This window comes from Halyomorpha halys, unplaced genomic scaffold (genome assembly GCF_000696795.3).
Source record: "Halyomorpha halys isolate HHAL.00 unplaced genomic scaffold, Hhal_1.1 Scaffold1284.1, whole genome shotgun sequence".
Taxonomy (NCBI): Eukaryota; Metazoa; Arthropoda; class Insecta; order Hemiptera; family Pentatomidae; genus Halyomorpha; species Halyomorpha halys.
In genome coordinates, this window is record NW_027115145.1 from 150,604 (window position 1) to 164,676 (window position 14,073).

At 31.1% G+C, this 14,073-nt stretch overlaps 1 protein-coding gene across 2 annotated transcripts in view; it reads right to left on the bottom strand.

Moving 5' to 3' along the window:
- Positions 1-14,073, bottom strand: part of LOC106689141 (blood vessel epicardial substance) — a 40,976-nt gene that overhangs the window by 22,830 nt on the left and 4,073 nt on the right. For both annotated transcript variants that reach the window (XR_010844770.1, XM_067052234.1), the window contains exons 3-7: positions 13,542-13,801; positions 8,629-8,955; positions 5,541-5,649; positions 5,349-5,460; positions 4,542-4,763 (exon numbers count right to left, since the gene is read on the bottom strand). Coding sequence is in view for 1 of the 2 variants with exons in the window: in XM_067052234.1 (XP_066908335.1) it covers positions 4,542-4,763; positions 5,349-5,460; positions 5,541-5,649; positions 8,629-8,955; positions 13,542-13,750 (979 nt within the window). In the remaining variant the exon portion in view is untranslated. The remainder of the gene's footprint in view (positions 1-4,541; positions 4,764-5,348; positions 5,461-5,540; positions 5,650-8,628; positions 8,956-13,541; positions 13,802-14,073) is intronic.

Consider the following 14,073-nt stretch of genomic DNA (forward strand, 5'->3'; position numbering starts at 1 on the left):
CTATAGGTTATGCAGATGATCTGGCTATAATAATAAGAGGCAACCATGAAGAAACTTTGATAGAGCGTATGCAACTAGCCTTGAAGGTCACTTGGAATTGGTGCCAAGAACAAGGATTGAGCATAAATCCAAGCAAAACCACCATTGTACCCTTTACGAGGAAGAGGATTCTTAATATAGAATATTGCAAACTGGGAGGAGTACAGATTAATACCACAAAAGAGGTGAAGTACTTAGAAATAATCCTAGATCAGAAACTCAAGTGGAATTCCCATATAACCAGAGTCATAGTTAAAGCTAGAGCTTCCCTATGGACTTGTAAAAGTTTATTTGGAAAAAAATGGGGAATTAAATCCAAAATGGCAGAATGGTTATACACAAGGGTTATAAGACCCATGATAACCTACGCATCGGCAATTTGGTGGCCGAAAACAGAGGAAAAAACCTCACAAATAAAACTGGAAAAGGTACAAAGAATGGCGTGTCTAAGTGTGACAGGAGCGATCAGAACATGTCCCACAGCAGCTATGGAGACAATTCTGAATCTAACTCTCCTACACATCTGGATACAAAAAGAAGCTATAAGGAGTGTCTTAAGTATAGAACGTGACTGGAATTATAAACCAGGAAACTATCAAGGACACTTAAAGATCCTAAATAAGATAAAAGGAAAAGAATGGATGAGCCTTCTAAGTGACCATTTACCCAAAAGACTTGATTTTGAAAAGAACTTTAATGTATGTATTCCAGACAAAGAAATATGGAGGAAAGGAGGCCCTAAATTTGAGAAGGGCGCATTGGTCTGGTATACTGATGGATCAGTTAAGGAAGGAAAAGCAGGGGCTGGGGTTGTAGGACCTAATTGCAAAAGAACCCTAGCAATGGGAATATACCCAACTGTCTTCCAAACTGAAATACACGCAATAGAAATAGCGGCATTAGAAAACATTAAAAACAATCCAAAAGGAAAAAGGATTTATATAATATCAGACAGCCAGGCTGCTTTAAAGGCAATAATGTCCTATACTATAAAATCAGGGCTAGTCTAGAATTGCCTAGAGAGACTAAAGGAATTAGCCAGAGGCAATAAACTGACCTTGATGTGGACCCCAGGACATGAGGGGATTGAAGGTAACGAGGTGGCAGATACCCTAGCTAGGAAGGGATCAGAAATGATGCTAATTGGCCCTGAGCCATATTGCAGCATATCTGGAAGTGCAATCAGGAATGTGGTTAACTCCTGGGAACAAAAAGAGAAGGAAACATACTGGACGCTGAAACCAGGTATGAAACAATCCAAGCTCTTCATTAAAATATCAGAGGAAAAGGCAAAATTTTACCTTAACCTTACTAGAAATGAACTGAGGACGATAACAGGACTCCTCACGGGCCACTGCCCCTTAAAATATCATCTTAAGAAGATGAGGCTGGTGGAGGATTCCACCTGCCGTCTATGTATGGAAGATGAAGAAAAGGCACAGCACATTCTGTGTGAATGTGAAGCCCTTGCATTCAGAAGATTACAGTATCTGGGACAGGACAGAATGGAGCCTGAAGACATTTCTAGAATAAACCCAAAAGAATTATTGAACTTCATAAGAAGCATAGGATTCATATCGGATCTCTAGTGGAAAGAGGGGTAACTCACAAAAGATCCAATTGGGTCGAAGTGAGGAAGGGATTCCCGACCCTCAGTGTAATAATAATAATAATAATAATAATAATAAATAACAATTGTAAATCAAAAAAAGTCAGGTTATAGCCTCTTGACCACAAGCATAAACACAGGAACATGAATCATGGATACAACACAACCAGTAGTTGAAAAAAAAAGTATAATAGGATATTTCAAACTGGTTCAATGTCTCTGAAATAAGTTTTCATGACTCTGAATGATGAAACTTTATCACTACAATCTCAATGGCAGACAATTCAGCACAGGGGCATTGACTATTCAAATAAATGTTCTATAAGGGGAATAATGTTTTCATTAATTATCTAAAGTTTCATCTGTGCTAAAAATAAAACAATTGATTTTATGACTGTATTCGATTTAGTTTAACATTTCAGATTTACATCATATTGAGTCTCTATATATGATTTTAGAGGAGTAGAAAATAAAAATACTAGCAACTAAGATTGCAGGTTCGCATTTTGATTTAGTTAAACTTTTTGGATTTTTATCATATTATAGACCTGTATTTGTTTTTTGAGGTATAGTAACTATCAATGTTTATGAACAGATGATCACAAATTAGTTTTATTTTATCAATGATTTGTTATCTGCTGAATAATTCAAATAATTGATCATCTAAGATAACAGATAAATTAAAGTTATTTGTTGTTTACGGATAGCAGATGATTACAGTGGCAATCTTTATTCGACACACTGAATAATAGATAATTTTATCTGAAATCCGTGATCTGTTATCTAAGATTAATTTTTGCATAAGCCTGCAATTTAGAATATTTAAAAAAAAAAATAGTTAAAACAGATTAAAAAATTTGCATTACTGAAAAGAGTGATTAAAACAAGTTAAGCTATGACAAGAAAAACTTGGTGTTTGGAGGCATGAAAGTATTCTAAAGTAAAGGGATTGTTTATTTTTTTTTTTTATAAGGTTCAAAACTTTAAAAAATTATTTTTACTTATAAGTTTTACATGTTTTTAAAATGTTTACACATGATATTTTTGAAAATGATAAAACCTAGCATGAACAGTTTTTAGTTGAAATTAAAGATAATGTTTTTATTTGGTTGTACTCATGTTCAATGATATCTAGTGAAGATAACATCAAAAGTACTGATGACTAAATAGGGATCAGAAACTTGAAATAATGAGAGAAAATGTTTTTATTTTGTTCACCATAGGAGAATCTCAATTAAAAGACAATGTCTACTATTTCTCAACAATTTTTTTTTTTCCATATAACCACTTTTTCGAAATTTGTTTTATAACAGTCATAAATTAATACCTAGAAACACAACAGCCTGTTAATTAATTTGTATTATTATTCTTATTTTGTCATAAATTAATCCTTTGATAAGTTAAAATTTTATTTATATTGTTACTTGCTGATGTGCCTGATGTTTGGATAAGAGCATTAGAATTTAACCTTAACTGTTATCACTATAACTGTATAAAAGAACTTGAACATGAACAAAATTGCAAGATAATTATAAGATCTTCTATACGATGGAATGCTTTAAAAAATTTATTTTATCATGAGAGGTAGGGTTCACAAGATATAATCCAGTTTATATGGGCAAAAGCCATGGTATAACAAATTTTCGACAAATTTCACATTTTTCAAGCGAGATCAGATCAAAAAATATTTGATGTACAGAAAAGGTATTATATATGATATATTTTATAGAGTTCTTAATGTTCTTCAATTTGGATATAAAAAGGCTTTTTCTAAAGTTAACCACTTCCGAAATATTTGTTAAAATCAGAAAAAAAGATGCATTTTTCAGATTACTGACTTATGCTCACTTCCTATTTATCACAACTTTGATATTACTTTTACTATTCATCCCTAAAAATATTTATAAAATTGTAATAAAATTAGATTATGTAATTATAAAAAATTATTTTTTGTCTAAAGTAGAATGGTAAGTTAAAGTTGTGTTATCCACATTTTTAATCTCTGTGCTTCCTTTCCATGCTGTTTATGATATCATCACTAGTTTCTACAATAATTTCCTACCAAAACAGAGAAAATGCCCTGTAATTCTTAGACCAAGAGGGATAGCAGATTATCTTCTTTAAAGATCATTCCAAATTTGGTTTAATAGGGTTATTTCTGCAGAGGAAGATACCTTAATCCTACATTGATTAGTGTCTCAAAATGGCTTTTCTTCCATTTGGCTGAGAATCTCCAGAAACATAAGATCTTGGTTAACCAAGCCTCTAGTTGATGGTAAATACTCACTAATAATTACCTAATAGTATCACTATGATTTCAGTGTCCCATCAATAATGTGATGTAAAAAAAATAATAAACAAGCACTGTGAACATATTTTCAGTTAAATGGATTAAAACATGACAAAAACTGATTCGTATTTAGGTGAATTTAGGCTTTAATTTGTTCTCTATCAACAAATCTGATCTAAAAAAGATCAGCTATGATGACAACTATCTCCTGAGGAGTGAAGCAAGCAGGAATTGAAAGCTATTATCCAATTAAAGAAATAGAATTTAATCCACATCAAAACATGGTCGCTAGGACAATATAAAAATACCTAGGCTGCACGTATCTCATGTGGTTCAGGATCAGATCTTAACCACTTGGGAACTAGTGTCGGTTTGAATCAGGCCTAAGGTGTCGAATTTTTTTCATTTTAGTGGCAGTCACGAAATGAAAAACTTGACTCCCCACCATGGTTAGAATAGGTTTGCCACCTCAAGATAATCCTCACACTCCTCCCCTGGTATCCATATTTCAGAAAATGACCAGGAAGAGGGTCATTAAAATATATATATATATATATATAATATATGAAAGTACCAAAAAGACAAAGAACTTTGTTTACTCACTATCAGAGAGCAGGAGATCAGACTTATCAGCAGCTTGCTTACGCCAAGCATTAGATCTAACATGACCCTTAGTGCTAGTGTTCACAGCATCTGCCGATAATGAACGAGACATCATTCTTCTTAGGTGTTCACACCCTGTCGGGGTAGCATCTTTAGTTCCGTAACTCCCAGTTAATCCAACAGCTTCATTTAACCAGTACAACTTCTGCGTTATATCCTTACCTAAAAACGACAATACAATACTTTGTTGAAGAATAAATAAAATAAAACACAACATATCAAAAAAATTATTTTAATCACTATACCTACATTTTACTGAACGGAAATCAGCAATAATCATACAGTTTTTGTTGTTGTTTTTTTTTCACAAATAGAGTACTAAATTACTTCGAAGATTAGACAAAATAAATTGATCGAATCACAAACAGTTCTAATAATGAACAATGGGGGGTCCAAATGTTTATATTCAAAACAACATCTTTGGGAAAAACAGTTATAATTTATATAATAGTTTTATTGAAAATATGCATACTATGTTCATTTAGCTTCATAGGAAGAATATAAATAATTTAGCTAAGAAAAGCTTTTCTTTTGAAAGTTATTAGGGAACTCTTCTAATGAATAAATTAATGCATACGAATATAACACATAAAAATGCCTTGTTTTAACTAAAAACTATATTTATCAAATGACAAAAAAAAATTGAGATTAGCGTCAACAGAAATAATAATCCTTACGTTATTGAAATGAAATATTATTCTCTAAAATTCTTTAAAAACAGGTCTAAATAAATAAAACTGCACTTACCTATTAAATTAGATAAAATTATCTTCAACATAGGCCTATGTCTGAGCACTCTAGCTAATTTCAATTTAGGCCAACACAAATACAAACTTTCTTCTTCTGCTGTGATTGTCACCTGTAATAGGAAATAATAATAATAATAATAACCTTTACTAAGCATAAAATTCACTGAGTGCATAATTGAATAAAACAAACCTGAAATAATTCATCACTCGTGACATGACCAGCTTCCCATTCGGGCGAATCGATGAACTGATATGAGTTAATATAATGGAGATGAATGTTATCACAACTAACTTTCAACCTAAAACCATCACATATCTCAGATCTGAATACTTAAAGTTCAAAACGTGGAAGAACTTTTAATAAATATGAAAGCACATTTAACAGATAAAATAACACTATAATACAATTAGATAAGAGAGTAATATCTTAAAACACAACTAATCTATTCTAAAACCAAATCACAGTAATAGTTTCTAGTAAACTAACATCCATCATAAATAAACTATGAAATCTATAACAACTATACTTAAAATAATATTATTTTTTGTAATTTAAATATTTAGAAATATATATCAATACATCATTTATATATATTAAATAATTCTATAACGCATCACCAATATCTTAGTGCTATAACAACTGAAATCCCAAGACCGTTTATAATAATACATAACAATTACCCTATAAACTACATGGTAACAAAAATGAGTAGTTAAAAAATATCAACATTTAAGAAAACAAGTAACATCTCCATTAAGGTCTTGAAAAGTTTATGAATTGTTTTGACTCCTTCTAAGATGTATAAGAGGTGTGTGGCCGAGGAAAATAGAAGGGACAGTTCGAGCAACATACATATTGAACATACTCAACAAAACCCAAAATATATACCAAAATATCAAGAACAGCCAGTAACTTATTAAATGAGTATGGTACGGAAACTGCCTAACACCACTTTCTTCTATGTAAGTCACTTCAGAACTTAATAAGAAATCTTGAATCCATTCGTTGATGTGAATCATAGTCGTAGAATAAAAATCCAAAGCAAATCACAACTTCTTTACCACTGATACTTTATCACAGCTGATCAAAACGAAACTAAACTCGAGATATCAAGACGTTCGCTAATGCTTCAGTACTCTACCTCTGAGGAATAATAATCGATAATTTTGAAAATAGATTATTTTTAAAAGTTGATTTAAGTATTTAATTGATTAGAATGAAAGTTTAACTATAGTTTTTAATTTTTTACGTTATAAAATTGTTAATGACAATCAATAATACTGTGAAAACATTTAGGCAATTAGATAGGCAAATATTATAATTTTAATTAGCTCTTATTTCAGTCTGCTATAGCCAATTTAAAATGAACAGTTGTATTATATAAACATTAACACATTTTTACGTTAATAAGGACTAATAATATATTCAGATAAGAACATCGAACATAATTAATTCATTCCATTTATATTTACAATTTTGGTTTAATTTCAGATACCAAATAGAGATATAGATAGAACTTTTGTATTCAGAAAATGATATTTTAATCTCACACAATTCTAGTGATTAAACAGGATTCTTAATGTCTTAATGGAATGCATTAGTCCGTTTTTTTTATTCTTCAAGTTCATTAAGAAAGTTGTGTTTTAATTTTTAAAAAAAAATCATCAGTTATTCACTGCTATCCTTGTGTAATACTATATCTTCTATACCTATTCAGATTTGACACAATTTTTTTTCTTCTGTAGATTAGGGTTCCAATAAATTGTAAAAGCCAATCCCGGATAACTTGGAAGATGGAGAGGGAAAGGGAGTGGTTGAGACACTGCTAAGACACTTACTATGAACCTAATATAGGGCGCGGAAACAAGTAATGGCGGGGTAGTAGAAAAAGATGAGTTCCTCAAAAAACACTTTTCACAGTTCAATCATTATTTTATTATAATTATTCCAAATTATATCTCCAAATTTGCTAGTCTATTATTTATTTTATTTTTCTATTTCTCTGAATGATGGTTTTTGTCTCTTTTTGTTTTTATAGCACTGATGAAGACCTGAAAATAAGTTCAAAGCGTTGGCACAAATAAATAATCTTTTGTTTATTTGTGTTTTTCTGCTGACCGCACCCCCCCTCTCCACCATCTTTTCTAATATAGTTGTTAATTATTTATGTTTTCATATGACAACACCCCTGATCATCTTCTTCATAATTTGAATGAATACGGTCAACTATTTATATATATAATTACTAGTTATTTTCTTTTATCCATTTTATATTTTTCAATTTTGTAATTTTTTTCTGTATGAGCTACAATTGTTTCAGTATTAAATATTCTGTAACATATTTTATAAATTTCACTTTATTAAAACTTTACTAAATAGCACAAAAATGTAAATAAATTATTGCCAGGTCAGATTGACACACCCTTAGGAGTTTTGTTTCTTCTTCAAGCCTTGCCATTACAGGGTTAGAACACTAGTAAAGTTAAAATACATCAATAACATTTCCAATTCCTACATTACAAAAAAGGACTTATTTATATTGCATTATTATCATTGCAATTTATATCTCTCTCAAATATTTATATAGGAAATCAAAATTAAGATTTAAAAAAAAAATAATTATTGATGAAACTGTAGAAAATGGGTATTAACACAACTTATGCTAGTGTTTACATTTTTATAAATAAATCAATCAAGGAGTGCTGTAACTCAGGGGTTAAACGAGTGGTTCCCAACTGGTGGTCCACAGACCACAAGTGGATCATAAGAGCCTTGGTAATGGCCTAGGAGAGGGCTCAGCAACATATGTTTTGTGAGAATTGCTAGAACTGCTTTTTTGTTTATATTTATTAATTTTTGAGTGATAACCGAAACGCACTTTTATGCAGCATCATTTTCAAAACATTTTTCAGGGAGATCCAAGTAAGGAATGAGGGTTGACCATCCAATTTCCTCATGCTTCAATTCTTAATACTTCTGGCTTAGTAATCCACAGACTTTAACTAAGCATTGGTCTTATAAAATCAGGGTTCATATTTTATGTGTCTAACAATTATTATTAAATGATTCAGATAAATGTAAATGCTGTATGAGCGAAACCCAAAAGTTCTTAACTGGCACTATCATAATAGTTGTTTATTAGTATAATTACAAATGAAGTTCATACCATTCAGATATAACAATACTGTTGAGGTGTTATCGATATTTACTGGTAATTTTATAATAGGTGAAGAAGGGTTAAATATTGATTAAGTGATACTACAATTAATTTACTTACTTTCCTTTCAACAAGATAGATAATCTCTCATCTGCATTCGTAACATCTTCTATTGCATAAGCCTCTCCTTGCTCCAGTAGAAGGATGCTGGCTTCTCTTGTCAATTCTTTAAAATGCTTTCTTGAAACTTTCAAAGGGCTAAACATTCTCACATATAAATCAGTTAGTTCGGGTGAGAGAGAGGGTGGTATGAGTTGCACAAAAACACCAATAGTATGTAGGAAATTTAAGATACCAAGAGCTGTTGACCAGGTAACAATGTCTCCTGAACAAATATGCACTCCTGACCAGACTGCTTGAACAAAGAACCCTGCACTCAACAAGGCTCTGAAATAGACAAAATATATATTAATTAGGTTGTTGTCAGTCATTCCGAGAATCAAAATAGAAAGTTGGATTATTGGTTTATACTAGTAAAATGGTGAGTAACATTAAGATCACAAACATGGTACTATTTTTATCAATATTATTGAAATTTAATAATATTATTGATCCTTTTTGATATTTTATTTCTGAACCTATGGCTACTTTGAAGTGCTCAATAAATTTCAAATGTCTGATGAAATATATAAGATCTCAGGAGTCTAAAATGTCATTAGATTCGAGTATACTTGGTAAAGGTATAATAAGAGAAATAGAGTACTTTATGTCATGAATCAGAGAGGGTTTTATAACAAAAAGACAAAGAATGTGTGTTGTATTAACAGATGTCACTAGCGAACAGAATGCAGAGAAAGGAAAAGGTAGTAGAAAATAGGTTTTATTATTTCGTTTGTAAATAAAACAGTAGATGGCGACACTATGATACTGCTGGGAACAAAGAAAAAGGCATGCTGCTTTGTTCTAAGGGCAGTCGGTCATGGTGTCTATTTGTGAAAACATACACTCTTTGTCTTTGTTTTTGAAACCTTTCTCTAAATTCCACTACAAACTGGTAGCAGAGTGTGGTTTAGCGCATAAAAGTGTTAAGACGAGAGTAATTTACATATATTATTGGCTAGGTAAGCTTTGTGATTTATTTAGGACTAACCACAGAAATCAAAATTACAAAATTGGCAGAAAATTACAGGATCTGGCCAATGAAGATTGAAGCGTACTTAGAGGCAAAGGATTTAAGACGAAGAAGATGCAGGTTGGAAAATAAAAAACTAACAGGTACTCTCTACCATTATTTTGACGGTTAGTGATGATATATTGCTGTTGATTAGAGGTGAAAAGTGTCCAAAGGTTTGGGAAAAACCAAGAGAGAAATTTGAGGGAGTTTCTGAAGAAAAAGTGATGGATTTGCTGTTTGACCTTACGAAAATTAAGAAAAACAGCAGTGAAACATTTGATGAATACCTTACAAGGTTTCAGTGTTAAGTCCAGGAGATAGACCAACTAGGTAAATCTTTGGCAAATAGAAAATCAGTGAGGTACATTATAAAAGGCTTATCACCCTATTACGACCCAGTAATTAACGCTGTTTTTGTAAATAGTAATATTAAATTCACTGAGTTAAGGCAAATGCTTTTATTGTTTGAAAGGAGGAATACAACTAATAGAAATGAACTAGCATTAGAAACATTTCAAGAAAGGCCAAACTTCAGTCCAAAAGTCTGCTTTATGTGTAAAAAAAAGTCACCTGAAAAATGAGTGCTGGTTCAACATAGAAAAAATAGACAACGCTACAGAAATGGACTCTCTGATAGACAAAAGCCTCAAACAAGAAGACAGCATAGAGCATCCTTGGTGACGGAATTTGCCTTGTGTGCTATTGACAGTAACAATAGGTATTTTGTTGAGGAAGGATCTGAAGGAACAAAAGAATTTGAAAAGGAAAATAATGTCATCTTTTCCCAGGAAGGAATTATGGAAGAAATTTATGAAGACTCTGAAGACAAAGTTCCTGTACTGATAGAACAAGATACACCAGATCTACAACAAATGTCAGATGATGACGAAATAGTCTCATGTATAGATTATTGTGGTAAAAGTGTTAAGCTTTTCCCTGATTCAATTGAAAATGAAACATCTGTTTTTATCAAAGACTACTCGGTCACATATAATGGGTCATCAGGTGATTTTGGAATCAAAACATTCTGAAAGTTAGGTTGGTTTTTATTACTTTTGCTGTGCGTCTTCATTTTAATTTTTCCTTGATGAGTTTTATCGGTACTCTTTCCATCTTTCTTTGGTTCCTTCCCCCACCAGATACTTAATATCCTTGGTAATTGCGCATAAGGCAAATTATTTAGCCAAAGATGCTCTATGCTGTCTTCTTGGTTGAGGCTTTTGCGTTTCTGAGGGTCCATTTCTCTTGTGTCGTCTATTATTTTCTTTGTTAAACCAGCATTCCTTTTTTTTTTACAAATAAAGCAGGCTTATAGACAAAAGTTTCACCTTTTATGATATGTCTTTAATGCTTCTTCATTCCTTCTTTCAAATGATAAAAGCATTTGCCTTACTTCACTGAATTTAATATCCCTATCAATATTTACCAAAATAGTGATGATAACAGAATCATAATATGGTGGAAAGCCTTCAATGATATATCTCACCAATTTCCTGTCTGTTAAGGATTTACCCAGTTGAGCTATCTCTTGAAGTAAACATAGAAACCTCATAAGATATTCATCTAATGTTTCACCACTATTTTTCATAATTTTGGCAAGGTCAAACATTAAATCAATCACTTTCTCCTCTGAAATGCACTCAAATCTGTCTTTTAGTTTTCCCAAACCTTTTTTGCACAATTATGAGAGATAGTTGACCAAGGATGACTTGTACAAGGAGAAGATGGTTGTGGATGTGGTCAAAATGAAACACAAATAAGTTGATGTAACTTATTTAATAACGCCAACGTTTCGGCTAGAGTTTCTAGCCTTCATCAGGGCTAAGAACACAACAAGATAACAACCAATTGATATAGAAAATAAAAAATAAAATATAAACAGAATGACATAAAGTGAATAATTTTATAGAATGGAATTAATAAAATGAAGTGATGAGAGTATATGTATACATTTTATTTCCTTTATACTTTATGTCATTCTGTTTTTATTTTATTTTCTATATTAATTGGTTGTTATCTTGTTGTGTTCTTAGCCCTGATGAAGGCTAGAAACTCTAACTGAAACGTTGGCACGATTAAATAAGTTACATCAACTTATTTGTGTTTCTTTTTTGCACACTTTTCATAACTAGTCAATATATCGTCACTAACCGTTAAAATAATGGTAGAGAGTACCTGTTTGTTTTTTCTTTTCCAAGCTGCATCTTCTTCAGTCGGTGGATCTTTTTCTATAATTTCTTCGTATAAGTCCTTTGCTTCTAATTACGCTTCAATCTTCATTGACCAGATCCTGTAATTTTCTGCAGCAAGCTTTTCAATGTTGAACACTGTGGCATCCAATGTTCTTTGTGTTTCGATTTCTGTGGTTAGTCCTAAATAAAATCACAAATCTTACTTATCCTTTAATATACGTAAATTATACTCATTATTTAACCTTTTTCGCACTAAACCACGCTCCAGTTTGTTGCAGCTTCCACTGCTACCAGTTTGTTGTGGAATTTAGGGAGGGTATTATAAACAAAAACAAAGAGTATATGTTTTGTTGATAAATGCCACGACCAACTGCACTCAGAACAAAGAAACATGCTTGTTACTGCTGTTCCCAGTAGTGTCATAGTGTTGGCATCTACAGTTTTATTTACAAAGCAAGTAATAAAACCTATTTTCTACAACATATATGTATATATAGTTGACCGTAAAAATTGATATATAAGGAGATGGTCAGGGTTGCGGTCAAAAGTGAAACAAAAATAGTTGTAACTATTTTTGTTTCACTTTTGACCGCAACCCTGACCATCTCCTTATATATATTTTCTATAACATTTAATCCACTCATTCATCCCTGTCTGGAATATTTTTTTCCAAAATTTTATATTACATTTATCTAATAATGAAATTTGTTTAGATTTCTGAAGTTGAGCTACCCATGTTAATTTCTTTGATTGTATTAAAGTTTAATGAATGTGTTGGATAAATACTTTTTCTACATTCACCTTAGGTTAGCAAGTTTTACCTGAGTATGCAAACTGAATCAATAACTTGTTACTCTATTTTATTTTTAATTATTGGCTGCCATTTTGTAAATTGAATAAGGTGAAAAGGCCAATCGCTCAAAGTATTATTATTTTAAATGTTGGTTAGGTACTACTTATTTAATTTTTATTCAATTGACTCATTGTATATGAAATGCATTATTATTATAATTATAAATATTTTAGATTTAGAAATAAAATAAATAATGGAATAAAATATAGTTAATTTTGAGAGAGATGAAAAAGAAATAATCAGTTCAATAACTACCCATTCTGGCCTGGAGGAAGACATTGGCTACAGGGCTTGATTCTTTTGACCATATGATATTCTTGGATGCTACTATGTTATGACCAGATTTATTCCTGATTCATCAGTTAGATACTCATTTTATTTATTTATTTTTATTTTTTGGATGCTTATTAAAGCAACTACTTAAAAGTTCCTGGCTAACCACGATATTAATCATGACAAAGCCTAATCAATTTTTATATTTCACCACAAGTGCCAATAGTATACTCTGTTAATTTTCAGTTCTAAAGTTAAAATGAACATCAATTATATTTTTCACACCATTTACTATTTATTACTGTTATTTGTAAACAATCAGGTGAAACATAGGATTTTTTCTTTTGTTTTAATATATAAAAGTATTCACTTGAAGAAATAAAAAAATATTTCTTTAATAAGGTATAATAATACTTAACATTTTCATAATACATTATTGAAAGTTAATGTTTAAAACAAATTAACTTATTTTTCTAATTCCACAAATTTATAATATTGTAATTTCATAAAATAATACACAAAAAAAGAAAAGAAAATTTACCGCAAAATGAAAATTCCAGGTTTGTAGCTTCTCGGTATTAGGAAAGCAGCAGCGAAGAATAAGTTTGACAACTGGAATAAGTTGTGCTGTGCAGGTTCCCACTTACCACAGACCTGAATATCTTGCTCAATGTAAGTCGGTAGACTTGAATTGATATCTAAGTACAAATTTGTACAATTATCATCCAAAAGGAGACTACAGTTTTCCATGGTGCTCGCCAGACTCGGCTCTCCCACCCATAGCACTTTCGACTAACTATCCTGTAACATTTATGACATATTTACATTTTTCTTTCAAAATAAATAGTATTGATTAAATATTTTTTTAATTTCTTAGGTCGTAATATGCCTCAAAAACTATGCAAATCTATTCAACACTACCTGGGAAAAAAATTAAAAATATATAATAGTGATAATATTTTTGATTCTTTAGTCAGATAACCAGTCCCATTCAATTTTTTTATTACTTTTACTACCCTTTCTTGACAAATGGTTGGGCTAAGTTCATGCTTTTAAAAGCTCTATGAAGAAAT